Source organism: Macrotis lagotis, chromosome 1 (assembly GCF_037893015.1).
Source record: "Macrotis lagotis isolate mMagLag1 chromosome 1, bilby.v1.9.chrom.fasta, whole genome shotgun sequence".
Lineage (NCBI taxonomy): Eukaryota > Metazoa > Chordata > Mammalia > Peramelemorphia > Peramelidae > Macrotis > Macrotis lagotis.
In genome coordinates this window covers 98,469,925-98,489,428 of record NC_133658.1, presented here as the reverse complement: position 1 = coordinate 98,489,428, position 19,504 = coordinate 98,469,925, and the positions used below count along the sequence as shown (strand labels likewise).

At 38.7% G+C, this 19,504-nt stretch overlaps 2 protein-coding genes and 1 pseudogene across 3 annotated transcripts in view; 1 reads left to right on the top strand and 2 right to left on the bottom strand.

Moving 5' to 3' along the window:
• Positions 1-221: 221 nt before the first annotated feature.
• Positions 222-3,339, bottom strand: LOC141513555 (NADH dehydrogenase [ubiquinone] 1 beta subcomplex subunit 8, mitochondrial pseudogene; annotated as a pseudogene).
• CRIPT (CXXC repeat containing interactor of PDZ3 domain) lies at positions 3,200-17,960 on the bottom strand. The gene is made up of 5 exons (XM_074205257.1): positions 17,819-17,960; positions 9,278-9,343; positions 8,013-8,067; positions 6,214-6,317; positions 3,200-5,913 (listed from the first exon to the last, which is right to left on the bottom strand). Exons 1-5 carry the CDS (start codon positions 17,832-17,834, stop codon positions 5,849-5,851), a joined length of 306 nt encoding a protein of 101 aa, XP_074061358.1. The 5' UTR covers positions 17,835-17,960; the 3' UTR covers positions 3,200-5,848.
• A 125-nt stretch (positions 17,961-18,085) lies between these two features.
• PIGF (phosphatidylinositol glycan anchor biosynthesis class F) overlaps positions 18,086-19,504 on the top strand; it is a 40,815-nt gene continuing 39,396 nt past the window's right edge. For both annotated transcript variants that reach the window (XM_074205227.1, XM_074205235.1), the window contains exon 1: positions 18,086-18,225. The gene's annotated coding sequence lies outside the window, so the exon portion shown is untranslated. The remainder of the gene's footprint in view (positions 18,226-19,504) is intronic.

Here is a 19,504-nt window from a genome sequence, read left to right as displayed (position 1 = left end):
AGAATGTCCAGAGTGCTCTGGAGGGATTGTATTAAACACGAGGAAGAGCACATTATCATTACTCCCTGATTCTTCATCTCTCCCCTGTTTCCATTTTCATAATAATATGAAATACAAGAAAGGCTCAATGGCTTCCTCTGAATGCTCTAAATAGCGAGCTTTTCAGTATTCCAATTTCCATAAGGATTTGTAATAGATAATGAGGAGTTGGTAATCCACTGCCCAGCTTGCAGTGACCTGCTTTTATAAACATAAAACCATCTTGCATGCATATTCAAGTGCTCTGAAACCATAGCTGCAGACCGACATATGCAATAACTGGAAACAGCAACTCAACTTAAGCAAAGGCTTTGAGGGAAATGGTTAGCCTGAAGCAAAAAGACCCACATAAATGGATCAGTACCAGTCTATCGCAGAGTTCTTAAAAGTAGGGTCACTGTCAATGCCAAGGGGTATGTGATTAACCATACGTTGGGAAAAGGGGTCACATTCACCCTTTCTTCAATAGTGAACTGAGGAACTTATTTATATCCCAGCCACATTTATCTTTAACCTCCAACAGTTTCCTACTCAACCCTTTCTATCTTTCAGGGCAATTATAAACAGTTAGCTAGGGATTTTTAATTGAACTTTATGTGCCATTTAGAAAATACTCCTTTTTCCCAGCATGCCCTTCTCATGTTCATGAGATCATCTTGTGGCTGAGCCTGCCCCTGTGTAGGCAGGCTTTGTACTCTGAGGCAATGACTAATGAGAAATGTCCCTGATCTCATTACATTATCTTTTTTCCCCAAACCCATTCTTCTTCCAGATTTCCCTATTACTGTCAAAGTTACCACAATCCTACCAGTAATCCTACCCTTGATTCACTTTTCCCCTCAGTTGAGATATTCAACCAGTTGCAAAATCTTTTTTCAAAAAATTTATTTATTTAAGGGAATAGGGTTATGACTTGCCCAAAGTCTCATAGCTGGCCAATTATTAAGGTCTGAGGCTGTATTTGAACTCAGGTCATCCTGACTCCAGAGTTTGTGTGCTATCCACTACACCACCTAGTTGCCCCCAGTTGCAAAATCTTGTCATTTCCACTTCTTAAATCTTTTGACTTCTACTTATTCATACCACCCTAGTTCAGATGCCTATCATCTCTTGTCTAGATGGTTTTTCTGATTGTCTCTCCCTTCTCCATTCCATTTTCCACACTGCACTTGCCAGGGATTTTCCTAAAGTGTTGGTCTGATCATCTTACTCCCCTAGGTAGTAAATTTCAGGGGGGCCCCTTATTGAATCTAGGACCAAATATTATTTAATCTTTTTTCTTCCTTTTTTGTATTAAATATTATTTTTATCTTGATCTCATCTCTTTTAATTTCTATTTTTTGATAAATTTTACAAAGTAGATAACTGCTAATATAGTACCACATGCATGAAATTTATAAATAAGCAATTTTACACATTGAAGGGGTCTGAGTTAAAAAAACATCTTTTTACTGATAGAAGTACACAATCAAAAACTTTGGAAAAGTATTTTCTATCCACTTTCTCTGATAGTGGTATCAATGAGTTTATGGGAGTTCACAGGTATTTCTCTGATCCTCAAGAGATTAGGAGTATATCACAAATATCCTTTAAGAATGAGCCATGCATTTATCATGAGTGACTTTGTTGTTGAACCTATGTATACTTTGAGATTATACAATTGCTATTGCCTTTGCCATTGTTCTTTCCTTTCCATTCTTCCTCCCCTCATGCTAGGCCAAAACATCATTATCTCATACATAATCCTTTGTTCACCACTGTATGTTGCTGACAGTTTTATCATCCTAAAACTGAATTCATTAATTCTTCAGTTACAAATAAAGAAAAGTTGTAATGCTTGACTAAAGAGTTTAAACTTCTGATGTGGCATTTAAGGTCTTTCATATTTAACATAGCAGGTCTGAAAGCCACTTTGGTACCTAAGTTGGACACTGGAATGAAATGTGACAATAACAGAACTGACAATTAACAGAAAGAGATTTTCCTGGGCACAAGGAACAATGTTTCAGCCAAACATGATGGAAGAACTATAGTTCCTCGTGTCCTTTTTTCTTTTTTTATAATTTAAAAAATCTTTTTAAGGCAATGGGATGGATTAAATGATTTGCCCAAGGTCATACCGCTAGGGAATTATTAAGTATCTGAGGTCATATTTGAACTCAGGTTCTCCTGACTTCAGGGACAGTACTCCATTCACTGTGCCACCTAGCTGTCCCCTTTTTTCTTTTACGTAGGTGACCAGAAATCAATTTGTCAACTGCCAGAGATTTTTGTCCTCTCAGGCAATTATGTCTCAAGATGATTTGAATACCATTTAAGGTAAAGCTCTAGTCTAGCATCCATGTCTGGGAGAACCTGGTAGATATTTCAACTACACATAACCTGACTCCTTAATCTTGATATCTGACCCCATACTGCCTTTGCCATCCTGTCTTCCCACTTTCTTCTCTTAATTCCTTTTACCTTATATTTAACTCAATATGGACTATGGGTGTCCCCAAACTAAACACAATATTGTGGGTGTGATTTGATTCAGAGTACAAAGGAGCCCCTCCCTATTCCTGGAAACTATGCTGCTTCTTTTTCTGAGTTTCATTACTTATTTCATTAAGTTAAATCTTCATGATTGAATAGGCTTGCCAAGGGGAAGTCAGTGTTTCTGCAGGTTAAGTCTTCAAATTTCATAGTGTATTAACAGGTTCTGGCTCTACATTAGGCTCACATCCACACTCCAGGTACAAGTTGTTATAAGGATATTGTTTTGGAGCACTAGTGTTTCAAGAGACAGGAGTGGGGGATATATCCATACAGTTGCAAGTATATATATCAAAATCAAAGTGCATCAAATCACCCCAGCTCAGACTGAGATCTGAATGGTCCCAGGCATATCATGGTCCCAGGTATATCATGGGTCTCATTCATGCTGAGAGTGGTCTGGAAGCTTGGGATAGTCAACATACCTGAAACCTTTGTCTGGGAAGGGCTTGTAATCTTCCCCCAGCATGTCTTATTTTTTGGTGGTGGCAGGAGTACTGTGCTGGGAAGATGTCCTTGGCTGATGCCCGAGGCTTCCCGGGTCTCCCAGTGGGGTCACCTGCTGAATCACTGTCCCCAGCCATGGGACTCCTTGGAACACAGCCATGGAGGCCACCACCTTAACCTCCTTGTGTTGCTCCTTTTAATGCAATCTAAAATCTTTTGACTCATTGAGCTTACAGTTAATTAAAACCCCCTTTTTCAGACAAATTATAGTCTGATTATGCCACCTCTGTTCTGTATTGCAAGTAACTTTACGTTCATCCCTAATGAATTTCATCATCATGAGTCTTTGGTGTAGGAATGTTGCCTTGAGGAAAAGGATGCTTCAATTGATCAATGAACACTTTTTAAGTATCTACTCTGGGTCAGGTGCTGTATCTTCTTCAACCTGAATGGGTCTCTCATCCTTCTGCCAACACCTGCAGGGGAGGCCAGGCCTCAGTCTTAGAGGGCAGAGAAAGGCTGTATTATGTATGTAGACTCAGAGTCTGGAGATCAATCATCTTTGGCTTGTGGTAAGAAGAGTACTGGATGTAGCTGTAGAATATTAGCTCCTGCCAAGTGCTAATTGTGTGATGTGACTAAATCACTTTGTCTTTCTAGGCCTGTTTCTTCATATATAAAAAGAGAGGGCTTAATGGAACGGTTTCCTGTCTTGGATACAAATGTAACAAGAGTTAATGGTATCATTACTTTCCCAATCATACTTAAATTAGACTCCTTCATATATTCAGTGTTCCATTCAAACTAAATCCAAACCTGACATTTGATTACATCTCCCCCCATGTGCTCTTCCTCTTCATCTCCTCTTTGGGGACTCCTTTATTTCTACCTCCTACTGGAAGCCTTTGCTGAGCCTCTTCTTTGTTAGGGCTCACTAGATGGTGAAGTAGAAAAAGGAAAAGACTTGTATTCAGGAAAGAACCTGAGTTTAAACTTTCCTGGCTGTGTGACTGACCCTGGGCAAGTCATTTAACCTCAATTTCCTCTTTTGTAAAATGGGGATCACATTAGCACTTAACTTGGAAAGCTAAGTCTGTAAGTTATAAAGATCAAATGAGAACACATTTAAAATGTTCTGGAGAACCTTCAAATGCTAAGGAAATGCTAGCTAGGATGACTTTTTAATTTACTTACTCATATAAATAGTGACGCCATCCCAGGAGAACACCAGCTCCTTTAGGGAGGGTCTACTTGTTTTGTTTTTGTAGCTCCAGCACCTAATGTGGCAACTTCACATAGAAGGTACAATTTTAAAATATGCTTTTTATTAAATTGGATTAGTCAAGTGATATAAATATAATATAAAATATAATAATAGTAAGAATAGCACTTTAAAATTTGTAAAATATGATAAGAAAGGATTCTAATTTTGATTCCTTCCCTTGGAAATAACCTAAGTCATCATTTGCTGTAATCCTGGTTTTTACGCTGGTCTTCTGAGAACCAACCTGCAGTGATGACCTGTGGGAAATGGAGTTCTGACTTACATAGTACACAACAAAGTCATGGATGGGAAGGATTATAAATAGAAATCTTGAAAAAAAAAGCTTCATAAAAGAAACTAGAGGACAATTAGATGACAAATACAACTTTAATTAGTTTTCATAATCATTTCAAAACTTAAATAAAAATATAGAGGACTTATACCCTACATTCTACCACCTGTAAGGACTTCATTTGCTTCACATATTTCTCATACACCACCAACTTGTAAAAGGGAAGAAGATTTTTACCTTGCTGCATAATTACTTTCTAATAAGTGTCTGCTTTCAACAGCAGAGATCCCAAACTTATGAAGGTACACCAAGAACATTTTCCCTTGACATCCAATATTATATTTTAGGGGGACTTTACATACAAAATTCTGGAAATTTTTATCCATTCATGTCATCTACACAAGATTCATATTATTGCTATGGGGGGAGAAAAGAATTTGATCTCTGCTTCAGCGGCTTTCACAAACAATAGTGATTTCTCCCTACTCAACATGGTCAGATGACATTCTCCTGGCTTTCCTAATACTGGCAGAATTCACAGAAATACTACTGTTTCTGAGCTATTCCTGGGGTTTGTTTCAGGCAAATAAAGAGAGGAAGCATTGATTCTGTTTTTGCTACTTCCTAATAAGACTCTATCTCTTTTCTACAGGAACGAAAGAAAATCTTAACATTAAAACTTTCAAACCCTCTCCAGTAAGGTCTAATCAGTAGGTAAATAAGCAGAATGGCCACCTTAGCTAACATGGTATCTGATAAAGTCCTATTAAATTTCATGGCTCATCTATTCTTTCTAATTAACTAAATGGATGCTGGTGCTAACAGCCATGAATCCTATCACAGGAGACAAATGATAATCTTGATTACCTTGGTTCATTGTTGTCAGGGCAATATTAGCAAACTTCTAACATTTCCATCCCTTTTGCAAAAATATCTACAGGAAAAAAAAGGGGGGGGGATGATTGAACTAGTTATATTACATCCAAAGTGCATAAAGGATTGGAAAAAAGTTTTCATTAAATCTGCCCTATTAATCCTTGTAAAGTATTTACAAAAATGTTATCAATTGTAGATAGTAGTTATATTTTATACTATGTAGGGTTTCATGAAAGAAAAGAGGAAAATTCTGAACATTGGTTTAATATTAGTCATTTGCCTTGAAATATTGTTTTAAAACTAGTATATACAAGTTGTTCCTTGGAAAACATATAGCAGAAAATAAAAATCATATAGAAATATAAAACTGGAAGCCAGAAAGTCAATCAGTGCAACTAAACAGATGTTTGCTTGTAGTTCTTAGTATCCAAAACCTTTTTCCCACACATGGAACAGATGCCTGAAATAAAAGAAAATAAGTCATGCATTGTGTCATCAGTCTCTGTCACAACAACAGCTGTTTGGCTTTTTAGGGAAATTCTGAAGATTATGAAGTTTTATTTTTCAGGAAGAGAATAAGAAAACATAAAAGTTTCACTACAGCCAAATTTTAAATTAGATTTACTTGATTTTTATATGGGAAAAATGAGGTATCAATGTTTATTAATGGATATGTCCCTTTATATGTTTACCCAATTAGTCCTGATTGTAGGCATAAAGATTCATATATATATGCAAGACAAGAAAAAAACACACTTACCCTTTTTGTAAGCACAGCCTTGGCAGTAATGAGAACCTGGCTGATGCACAGAACTCTTACAAATTCTGCAAGTAGAGAATTTATTCTTTCCATATGGGTCAAATCTGGGTAAAAAAAAAAAAGTAAGATACATGTAGGTACTGATATGCAGAAAAACCTCATACTAAATTTACTATATATTGCTTTGTTCTTTGTTAAGATTTCTTTCTTTCTTTTTTTTGCAAGGCAATGGGGTTAAGTGACACACCTAAGGTCACACAGCTAGGTAATTACTAAGTATCTGAAGTCAGATTTGCTTGTCTGAGGCAGGCCCTCCTGACTCCAGGGCCAGTGCTCTATCCACTGGGCGACCTAGCTGCCCTTCATTTAAGATTTCTAAAGCAAATATAGAATCAATCATAATTACTGAATACCAGCATTTCCAGACAAGGTAGAGAAGACCTGGGATGACATTCTGTCTTGGCCCTTACTAGTAATGTGACCATGGATAAAGCACTTAATATCTCTGAGCCCATTTCTTCATCCATAAAATGGAGATAATAATTCTATGTGGTATATACCTCACAGGGTTATTGTAAGGCCCAAATAAAGTAATGTACATAAAGTACTTTGCAAACTTTAAATTAATATATGTCAGCTGTAAGCTTCTCTAAGTAGAGGAGGCAGAAAACAATAAGATAGTGATAAAACTGTAGGTTTTATTTTTTGAATCTATATTTTCAAAAACAAATGGCTTTGGCTATATATAAAATATAAGAAACATACATGATCTTTGCCTTCAACAAGTTTGATTTATTCAATAATTTATATATTCTTTTTTCAGGTTTTACTTATTTTCCTTGGTACAAACTTGAAAACATGAATGAAATTAGAATGACAATTATATGTTTTGTGTACACTGAATACAAATTTCATTATATATATTTTAAAATCTCAAAATATTTTTCTAGTTTCAGAATACTATAGAATTAAAGATATAAAAAGCTGAACAACATGGGAGTCAATGGTAAGGTAATCTGAGCACCAGAGGAAAGCAAAGAATCAATAAAGATAATGTAGACTAGTAGTATCAAATTCAAAGGGCTGTTTATTGACTTAGAAAACAAGAAATGAACAGTATTTATATTGTACCCTGTTTTTATTTATGTTGTAAAACAATTTTCCCAATTGAATTTAAACTTGTTTAGGTAGCACTCAAGCAAGCCCCAGCTGCAAACTGACCTTGTTTGACACCTCTGATACAAAATTGACATACTTTTTATGGTCAATACTCAGGTTGAAATATAGGTCACACCCCTAAAATCTAACTACTTGAAAGGAAAAAAACATTATAGGAAAACACTAAAAAACCCACCAATTTTAAGTCTTGTAGATTTTACACAAGATTTTGAGGAAAACTTTGGTCTACTATGGTCCAATACAGTATTTTACTGTTCAAGTTTGAATCTTAGTGCTAAACTAGAAAAGAAATACAAAGATCATGTCTTCTAGTAGAGTTCCAAGAAGGATGCAACATCAATTTTTTGAGTTTGGGAAAAGAGAACCCATGTATAAAGGAGTTTAGCAGGAAAATAATAAAGAGAGCATGTAGATGATAGTTCACCCTCAGCTGGTACCAGTAAGGCATGTCAATGAATAAATGGCATTATGTACCAGAATTTTCCTATACCTACTATGGACTTGTATGCTAGAAATATGTTTTTTTTGTTTTAAGTATTCATCACATTTGTACTTAATGGCTTAATATTTGGAAAAATGAAGATTTTCCTTGTAACTCAAATAAAACCCTTGCTTCTTACCTTGCTTTCTTTGAAGTCAAAGCTTTGTTTTCATTTAATTTCCTTCCACCACTTTCTATGCATAAACAGAACAGAAATGTATTTCAGTTCATTATAAAATATCAACCCAATTAGATAAAAAGTTTCTTTGAAATCTTGCTGTAAATCAAATAACTAAGGGGGGAAAAACCAAATCTGATTTAAAAGTCAAATTTTAAGAGCCTACTGGAATGATTTTATTTATGAAACAATGCAAAATTGTGAAAAAAAAGCCAATTGTACTTTCTGGATGTCAGAGAGTACTTTAGGAATGACATCAAAATTAATTTAATTAATTCTGTGAGTCCCAGAACAACTAACATGACATCTTTTTTTTTTTTTAGGTTTTTGCAAGGCAATGAGGTTAAGTGGCTTGCCCAAGGCCACACAGCTAGGTAATTATTAAGTGTCTAAGGTCAGATTTGAACTCAGGTACTCCTGACTCCAGGGCCAGTGCTCTATCCACTGTGCCACCTAGCTGCCCCAATAAACATCTTAATGACAATGAAAAATTCTTCATTCAACAAACAACTACTTTAAGTGATTCTTCAGTTAAAATTAAATTCCACATTTTAATTGAGGCCTCAATTAAACTGAGATAAACAAACTGGGAAGCAATTTCTATAGTACTTTAAGTTTTACAAAATGCTTTCTTCATCACACTCTTGCAAAGTCAAGACTCTAAATTGTTACTTCTCAACTTGAAGATGAGGAAACATGAAGTTTAGAGCTTAAGTACCCAGCAAATAATCATACAACTATGAAGTATCAGAGAGGGTATCATTTCACCGAGCTTTTGACAATGATATCTTCTCACTGCCTCACAGGAAATCACAATCCTCTATTCATAATATCCTTACAATGAAATAAAATCTCAACTCTCTTGTCAAAGAGGATGCACTACTGAGTAAGTGAAACCAAGCCAAAAATCTAAGAGGAAATAAAATTCCTTAATAGCTTCTTATTCTAACTTTTCACAAATCATTTATACTCTGCATTTCAAAGACATAGGTTTTATACATGTAAGATGTTCCATTTGAGCTCCTAATAGATTGAAAATCTATGTTTTAATTGAGGTTACATGAAAAATACGATGGAATTGTCAAGAGTAACTATAATCAAATATTCAATAAATTTAAAAAAATACTATCTACATTGTAAAAGTGGAATTGATACATTATTAGAAATAACTGAATTCATATATTAATAGGATCAGCATTTAGGTTATTAACTCAAAGATACAGTACCCGTGGTGTTCCTTGCTCCATCCTTCCAAGTATCTGGAGTAATAACAGTACCAAGTTTCTTTTCACCTATTATGAAAACAAAGGAAATTAGGAAAGTGTAGCACCTATCACTTAGCATGAATTACTACCTTCAAGAGAATACAGTGAAGTTAAAATATCCTTGGGTCTAGGACAGAAGTGTCAAACACAGCTTCAGGTGGCCCACAACACTCCTGAGTGCTGCCCAAAAGAGAGTAAAATGTAATTAGGAATATTTTAATGAGATAAATAAAATACAATAAAACATAGATAACATAACATGGAAAACAAAGTCAATGAGTGGCCTGCAGGGATCTTTATGCATGATCTATTGATCATATTTTGAATTAAGTTGACATCTAGGATTCACAGTAATAAACAGGGGCATACTATAGTAAAAGGCACCAACTGAAAGAGACAAGAATTACACATATTACAAATATAGGGCTTCTACAATTTAGTAAGATTACTGTGTATATAGCAATTTAAGGGATATAGTTTGACTTTCAGTATAATTTCTAGAAGAGCAAGGGCTATTACAAAGAGATTTTTATAGTTATGAGTACACTCTCAGCAGACCTGGTAGGCAAAAACCTAGTTTGGATACAGATTGTCCAGCCCTACAATACCACAAACACTGTGAATTCCATTGAGTCCAGGTATATCTGGCACTTACTAACATAGAGCTGCCCTTCCCCCCACTTCAGTTCCTTTGGAGGATGAGCCAGATAGAGAAGGCAGAGTCCTTTCTTTCCACCATTTTATCCTTCTATCATTACAGGATCCAGTGGGCCAGATCCCTCCCAGCCCCGCCCCCCCCCCCCCCATCAAAGAGCAGGTGAAGGAGAGTAAGGTTTCATAGGAAGACTAGAAAAGTAGGAAGAAGCTAGATTATGAAGGGTTTTGAACCAAAACATTTTGTGTTTGATCCCAGAAGCAACAGGGAGTCAGTAAGTTTATTGAGTGTGGGGGTTTGTGGCAGATTCAAGAGAAGCTGCAAAAGTAAAATTGACAGGCCTTGACAACAAATCTAGTATGGGGGATGAGAGAGAATGAAAGGAAAAGGATGACTCCAAGACTGTGAACCCAAGGGACTAGGACGAATCATGCTGCTCTGCCGAGTAATAGGGAGGGTAAGAGGGAAGTAGGGTTTAGGGGAAAAGGTAATGAATTCTGTTCTGGGCATATTTAGTCTTAAGATGTCCACTGGACATCCAGTTTGAGTTCTTTGAAAGGCAGTTGAAGATGTGAGTTTGGAGGTCAGCAGAGAGTTTGGGACATGAATGGTAGATTTGAGAATCATCAGCTTAGAAAATATATAAATCCATGAGAACTGGTGAGATCACAAATGAGGGAGAAAAGAAGAGGAGTCAGGACAGAAACCTGAGGCACACCTACTGTGAGAAGATGTGATCTGGAAGTGGAGCCAGTGGAGAAGGGAGAAGGTGGGGTCAGGGAGTGTTCTGAAAACCTTCAGGGAAGAGAGTATTGAGGAGAAAAGAGTGATTAATCATGTCAAAGGCTGTCCAAAGGCCTAGGAGAAAGAGGATTTGACAACTGAGAGGTCATTGGTCATTTTGGACAGAATAGTTTCTGCAGAATGTTAAGGTTGGAAGTCAGATTGTAAGGAGTTAAAAAGAGTAAGAGGACAAGAGTGTAGGCTACTCTCTCCCCCATGAAAGATGAAACTGCTGTCTAATTTACTGAAGAAAAAAAAAACACCAAGGCCATGTCATAAACCCAAGCTATCTCCTACACAAATGTCTACTCACCAAAGCTTTCAGTCCAAAAATAGTTCAAGAGGCTTTAAATGGTCCTTGTTGTTCAGCTATTCACTTAGACATTTCCACACCCAGTTTCACCTGACTACTGAGACCATAGAACTAAAAATAACCAAGAAGGGCAAGAAAGAGTAGATCTTTTCTTAGGGCTATTATTAGGAGGAAAGACCAGAGATAATCTGGACCAAGTTTGGCACAGCAGATCAGAGCCATCCCTTATAAAGACCTACTAACTCATGGTCCTACGCCCTGCTTTAACCTCAGATGCTTGCACTTCTGAAAGACTTTGGAACTAAGCCCAGTCAGTCAAGAAATGATCTTACAGTGCTTCTAGGTCTGGCCTCACTATCACTGGCTAAAAGTCTTTAAAATGGGTCACCAGACAAGGCAAATGAGTATGGTATAAATCCTTTAGTGGCTGCTTTTAGTAATAGTTTAAAATTAATTTCAAGTCTAGTAATACAGAGAACAGTGGTTTATTTCTGACTTGATCAAAGACTAGCTGAGTGGTCCTGGGCACTGAGGCTGTCTTTGTGTCTAAAAAGTAGGGGTGATTATCCTTAGACACCAATTCCCATCTGTGTTATAAATTAAGTTGTGATAATTATAGCATACTGATAAAAATTAATATTTGAACAGTGCTTTAATATTTGCCAAGAGATTCTCTTGCAAGCACCTTGTGAGTAGATAATGCAAGATTAATTGTCACTGTTTTAGACATAGGTAACTGAGGCACAGATTCATTAAGGCAGCTGCTGAGGATCATGCAATGAGGAAGTATCAAAAATGGGGTTCAAATTCAATCTTCTGAGTATTCCTTTCATTATAATACTGCAATATGAACCATATCCATAGTTTTTTTGTAGTTCCCCCTCCTATATTATAAAGTACATAACCAACAAATATGTGCCAGCACCCTGCTAAGCACTGGAGATGATGATGTTTTGTCCTTCATTCTCAAAGAAGACCATGATATCAGGGAGATGATGCCAAGATAAGCACGTGAATAGGATTTGAGTGAGGGATCTGTGCTAAGTCACCAGCCTCGTTTTCTCCTCCAGAGCCATCTGGATCCAGGGGCTCAATATGGATCAAGACACCTGGAGATGGTCCTGGATGAGAGGCATTCAGGATTAAGTGACTTACCCAGGGTCACACAGCTAATATGTGTAGTGTCCAAGGTTGAATTTGAACTTCTGTCCTCCTGACCCCAAGACCAGTGGTCCATCCACTGCACCACCTAGCTGCCCCAAGAGCTGGAGATAAGGATATAAAGAATGAAGCAATGCCTACTTTCAAGAAGCTTACATTCTATTGAGGAGAAAATAAGGACTTCTATATACTTATACCAAGATGAATTTAAATACAAAACTGTTAAATACAAAGCAAGTTGAGAAGGCTGGCACCAGGCAGCTTCAGTGATCAGAAAAGACTCCATGCTGTCAGAATCAAGTTACAAAGAGAGGAGTGTGTCATGTCACCTTTGCTCCTGGAGAGCCTCCAAGCTCTGGATAGGATTGATCTTACCCTTACCTTTAGAGGTAACTGAGCTGAAGACCAGAGAGAGTTTTTTTAGAAGGTAAGAATTTTTAAAGCAAAAAGTCAATATTGCATTAAAATAATTTGCTATTAACTCAGTTCAGTAGGGAATGGTTCAGGGTCTTGCCTTATAAAATCCAGAGCACCCAAAAAGAACTACGTGCTAGGGAACAACACCAGAAAAAAACAGTGAACCTTGAAGTGGGGATCAATAGATTTGTCAAAGCTGATGCTTTGCAGTAGTAAAATATTCATTTGGTACCAAGACCCTAGAGTGCTTATAAGTAGGATAATGCTGAAGGAGAAGATAGGACTCACTTAGCTGTGCAATTCTGGAAATTTACCTTATCTTCCTAATTCAGTTATTACCTAAAAATGAGGACCAATTTTACTCTTACAATGAGATTTAACTATTAAAGATAAAATGACTTATTTGTAAGAAAACTTATAGATAGAAAAAAAGACTAGATTTTTTTCACAAAAACTGCACACATACATTTCAAAAAATAGTTTTCTATTTTGCCTTTTCTGGCGCCATCAAGTGACAAAGCTGTGAAATACTGGCAAATCAAATGAAAATATAGGTAAAATACTGTGACTAAATTAATACACTTTGAAAAGTGAATCTAAGACTCAAAGCAATCACATTTTAAAAATTATTAATTCTTTGATTATAATAATGGGAGGTGCTAGAGAGTTTATATAATATTTTGTTTCTTTTATATGTTTACTTGATCATTTGTTCTTTTATAATTGCTTGCATTTATCTCAGAAATGTTTTCTTTGTAGGAGAGAGGACTAATTTTTACTATATGATCCTACCAAAATGAAATATGAAAGAAAAAAAGTAAAAATTTTCCTAATGCATTGGGCTATAATAAAAAGTAGTCAAAAATAGTTACTTACAACCAAACTGGTGATAAATATCCAAGGCAACAGCTAAATACATCTTTCATTCATTTATCATTCACTTCCTGAGCAAAGACATCTAATGATGAAAAGAGCACAGGACCGGAATCAAACCACACCAACAGGCAGCCTGAATTTTCATGTAATTCTCTGTAGTTGGGAAGGGTGAAGGGGGGGGGGGTGTTGTTTAACTTATTTCTCTTGATATCACTTCACAGCACATTTGGCTTAGAGTGAATGTGAATGGTAATTGTTTCTGTTCTCGTCAGAAATCCTAAATGTCTTCCCTACTAAAATGATTTTTTTTTGGCCTGGGTAAAAGAGGCCTTTTTTGGCTTCATTTTTTGTCTAGCCTTAATCACTGAAGGGACGTTGTCTCAGTCAAACTGAGACAACTTGCCACATCAGAGATGATCTCCAGTTTACATGAACTGAAGATGAGTGAAGCGAGCAAAACCAGGAGAACATTGTAAATAACTACAACATAATGTGATGATCAACCATGCCTGACTTAGCTCTTCTCAGTAATATAGTGATCCAAGATGATTTCAAAAGACTGATTATAGAAAATGCTATCTAAGAACTATGGAGTCTGAATGTAGATTGAAACAGGTTATTATCACTTTTTTTCTTGTGTTTTTTCCCCCCTTTTGTTCTGATCCTTCTTTCAGAATATGACTAATGTGGAACAGGTATAACCTATATCAGATTGCTTTGCTATCTTAGGGAGAGAGGAGAAGAATGGAAAAATATGGAAGATGAAATCTTATAAAAAATGAATGCTGAAAGTTATCTTTACATATAATTGGAAAAAATAAAATACTAATAAGTGGGAAAAAATAAATAATTTTTTAGGCACAGATCTGAAAAAAAAATTCAGTTTGTCAATTTACTTATCTGCATGACTTATTCCACCACTCCACCTCAAACATACACAAATATGGTCATAACCTTGCTCTTGCCATCACCCACAAATGTATTACCTCCAGGGTAATTAACTTTTGAAATTTTCTTATCTGATGTCTATTGTCATTCTGTCTTTTCTGTCTTCCAGTCCCAAATCAGGTCTTTCATCAGCACTGTGATCTCCAATCCATTATCCCCCCAGTTCTTTCCCAGGCCAATACTCCTGTACTAGTTACATCCTCCTTCCTTCCTCATTGTGACCACTTGGTGAACCAGTTCAACTCTATACTGTCCTCTTCAACTGAGTCCTTGATACCCTTATCAAACTGCCGATCATGGTCTGTTAGTTTTGGTCTTGAATCATTCCCATAATCTGCTGCCTTAGCTTCTACTCAGGTGTTGCTAAACAAAGCAAATTTGGGCTCTGCAGAAGGAAAAAAAATCTGAATAAGTGGAAATAGTTAAAAGTGTAATTAGGCTGTCTTGGACTCTGCCTTGGGCCCTCTTCTCTTATCTCTCTATAATATTTCCCTTGGTTATCTCATCCAAACCCATGGATTTACTATCATCATCTCCATTCTGATGATTCAGATCTACTTTAGCACTAACCTCTGAATCCACAACAGCTTAATGGACATTCCAATTAGACATTTCTTGTATAAATCTTAAACTCAACAAGTCTAACACCGAACTCATCTTTCCCTCTAAATCTCCCCCCACCCACAATTTTTTTTTTGTTTTTTTGCAAGGCAATGGGATTAAGTGACTTGTCCAAGGTCACATAGGTAATTATTAAGTGTCTGAGGCTGGATTTGAACTCAGGTCCTCCTGACTCCAGGGTTGGTGCTCTATCTACTGCACCACTTAGCTGCCCCCAAATTTTCCCCTTTTGAATTTAAAGGGGACCACTACTTTCTCAGTGCCCCAGGCTCACAACTTAGATGTTATCCTCAGTACCTCACTTTCATACCCCCTTTTCTTGTGCCGAATCTGTGGTCAAGTAAACTGATTTTATCCTTGTATCATGGATCATATATACCATCTTCTTTTCTGTGACACTGTCACCACTCTGATGCTGATCATCATCATCTCATACCTGGAATATCTTAAAAGCCCTCTGGTTGGTCTCTCTGTCACAAGCTTCTCCATATTCTGGCCCATTATCAACTCAGTTAATGAGTTGACCGTTTCAATAAACCCCTATGTTCCTATGACCTCTGGGATCAAATATAAAATCCTCTGACATTCAAAGCTCTTCACAAAGCTCTGGCCCCTTCCTCCCTTCTTACACTTTATTCACCCTTCACTCTGTGATCAGAGTTCCTTCCTGCAGCTCCTCATACACAATAATCCATCTCCAGACCATGTATTTTCACTGGTTGTTCCTCATGCTTAGAATACTCTTCCTTCTTTCTGCCTCCTGGCTTCCTTTCAAGTTCTGGCACGAATTCTTTCCTGATTCTGCTTAAGGTTTAAATGCTTTCCCCTTAATGCTAATGCCTGTTAATTATCTCCAATTTATCAAGTATATATCTGTTTTGCATAATGACCTACTTGAGGAAAGGACTTTTGTCCTCCTTTGTATCTCCAATATTTTAGCAGATTGGCACATATTTATCTGCTTTATGGATACTTCTAGATGAACTGATTATTTGTCTACAATGGGTATATTATGTAGAATAAAAAATGAGAACAATAGCTCTTCTTAAGGAGTTTATAATATCATTAGGGAAACTATATAGATGTGTGCATGTATATATGTATATGTATGAAATGTTAATTAGAAAATGTGATTAAATATCTAAGTGTTAAAATCATTACTATTCTTTTGGTTATTAGAGAGGTGGAAAGATTAAACTAGACCTTGAAATATAGGCAGGATTTGACAGAGGGAGGGTGAAACTTAATAAAGTCAAAGGCATCTTTTGGGGCCCAGGAAGGGCTCATCCGGAGTGAAACTTTTTTCTTTCCTTTTTTTTAAGAGTGATCAATTATTGCTTCTTGGCCTTTTGGCTAAGATCAAGTGTAAGAGTGATCAATTTAAAAGTCAAAGTTGAAGGATTTTTAAAAAATCAACTTTCAAATTGTAATGAAGGCAAGAGACTGCAGTATATAATGAAAATGGCCTATTAATGATCATGAATTTGGATAGAGGATATAGGATCCAGTCAACCTGGTGAAGTGGGAAGAATATCCCCACCTCCAACTGGATTTCTTTCTTTTTTTTTTTTTTAGGTTATTTTGTAAGGCAAATGGGGTTAAGTGGCTTGCCCAAGGCCACACAGCTAGGTAATTATTAAGTGTCTGAGACTGGATTTGAACCCAGGTACTCCTGACTCCAGGGTCGGTGCTTATCCACTGCACCACCTAACCGCCCCCCAACTGGATTTCAAATCAGAAAACTTTCCTTTAAATCTCTGTCCTGTCTCTTATTATTTCCGGGGTCTTGGAAAAATTACTTTAACTATCTGGGCCTCTGTTTTCTCTTCTGCAAAATTAGGGGCTCTGACTAAACCTATAATCCAACTGATCTCTCTCTCTCTCTCTCTATATATATATATATGTATACGTACATATACATAGATATAGACATATATATAGATGTGTGCATAAATATATGTAAATACACACACACACACACACACACACACAGGATTCACCTATAATATGATCTTCCTGCTGTGGATACTGGGCAGCTCTCTCTCTCTCTCTGTATAGATAGACAGACAGCCTGACAGATGGATAGATGGATAGATATATAGATATATATATTTATACACACACACACACACAGGATTCACCTATAATATGATCTTCCTGCTGTGGATACTGGGCAGCTCGCTCTCTCTCTCTCTCTCTCTCTCTCTCTCTCTCCTCTCTCCTCTCTCTCTCTCTGTGTATGGATAGACAGCCAGACAGCCAGACAGCCAGATATAGATGTATGTATAAATATATGCATATGCTTATACACACACACAGAGGATTCACACATAACATGATCTTCCTGCTGTGGGTACCGGGCAGCTCCATAAGGCCTGTGGGACGGCGACCGACGAAAGATAACAGCAGCAGAGGGGATTTAGAGGGTGGAAGTAGAGACGAGGCGCTTAGTTCAAGATGCGACATCAAATCAGGGGGAAAGAGGGAGGGGAAGGAGGCTAATGGATGAAGAGAAACAGGGAAAAGGAGGAAGCGGGGCGACTGGCCTTGAGAGGAGAGGTGTGGGGGGCGCAGCCGGAGCCAGGATCCATCTCCCTTGAGGCTGAGAAGCAAAGGGAGCCTCAGGGGTTTGGGCCTGAAATGGGGCAGGGGTCGCGCGTCCGTCTTTGCCCCCTCTTTCTCCTCTCCCCCATCCCCATCCCCGGGGGTGCTAGGTCCCCTCACTCACATTTTTCACAAACCATCCTGTCGGAAGGACCAAGTCGGCTTAACTATCTCCTCAGAGACACAGGTTTCGCCTACAAGTAAACAATCCTTCTACCGAGAACCTCCTTCCGGGTCATAAGGCGTTTACTTCCGCCTACTTCATTTTATCCCTGTACCTGGAGTGGGGAAGAAAAGAGGGCGGGGCTTGACGCCTCCTTCCGGCCTCTGTCCCTCTGCGATTGGCTGCCGGAGTTTCCCATAGAGTGCGGAGAACGCGTTCGCGCAGGCGCACACACGCGTCCGTGTGTGTGCGCCTGCGCCCGTTGCGCGACGATCAGTCGCACCTGAGAGCCGAGGGGGCGGGAGCTCCGGCTCAGGTGCGGCTGTCGCCTTCCTTCCCGCTCCCGTGTCGTCCAGCCCGAGGCTCAGGTAAGCCCCAGCGCGGAAGCCGAGGGGTCCCCCCCGGCTTGAGCCCGGCCCTGCTAACGCGCCCTCCCTTAGGCTGGGCCCCCGCGCCCCCTCCGCCCTGCCCTTCCTTTGGGCCCCGCCGGGACGCCGAGGCCGCCTCGGACCGGGGAAGCTCTGCGCGTCCGCATCTCTCTCGGAGGGCCAGCTCGCCGTCTGGAGACAAGCAAAGGGGCTGCCCCGGCCGCATAGCCGCCGGCAAGCTGGGGAGAGTCCCGGTGGCAGTGTTGCCTCTCCGGCCCCGTGAGCGCGGCGGAGGTGCCCTAGTTTCTCCTCGTGCTTGCGGGCCCGAGGCTCCCGACCCGGACAGGCCTGCCCCGTTGCCTCGAGCCCGGCCCTCGGGTGTGCAGAGGAGGACACCGAGGGCCAGAGATGGGAAGCTTCAGGGCTTCAAATGAGTGTCGGAGCTGGGAGGCGGTAAGAGGCCGCTGCCTGCGCAGCCTTCCTCTGCTGCGCGTGGCGCTGCCCGCTCTGGTCCCCGGCAGGTATTCGTCTTCATCGCTAGCAACATGTATTGATCAGAGGCAGCTAGGTGACACCTTGTGTAGAATGTGGTCCAGGAGTCTCAAAGACGCGATCCAAATTTGGTCTCAATATTTACTAGCTTTGTGACCCCGGGCCCTTCAGTCTGTTCGTCTCTAAAATGGAAATAACAGTAGAACTAAGCCTCCGATATTATTGTGAAGATAAAATTTGTATAGCTTTTTGCAAACGTAGTTATAGAAATACTGCTGTTATTATTTTTATTAATATATAATATGTTACATAGTATATACCTTATTACACTATTACTATTATTTAATAATAGTAGATGTTCTTTAGCCTCGAACTAAGTATGCTTTGCATCTGAGGGACCACCTCCCAGTTTTCCAGTGCTGGTTGGAATTCTCTCCCTCCTTCCTTGGATTCTCTGCTTTCTTCAAGGCTCAGTTAAAATTCTACTTTCTGCAAGAAGTTTGCCTTTCCCTCTTAATGCTACCTATTCCTTCTCCTTTGAGATTATCTTCGATTTATCCTATAGTTATTTTTTTTTTGTGCATAGATATTTGTTCTCCCCCCCCCCCCTCCCTTCTAGATTGTGAGAATCCTGAAGGCAGGGACTGTTTTTGCCTCTCTTTGTATTCCCAGGATTTAGCAAAGTGCTTGGCACATAGGTATTTAATTAATGCTGGTTGACTTGTGGGAAGTTGGTGTTCCTTAGTACAGAATGGTATGATTAAACATTCCAGCTGATACCAGAGCA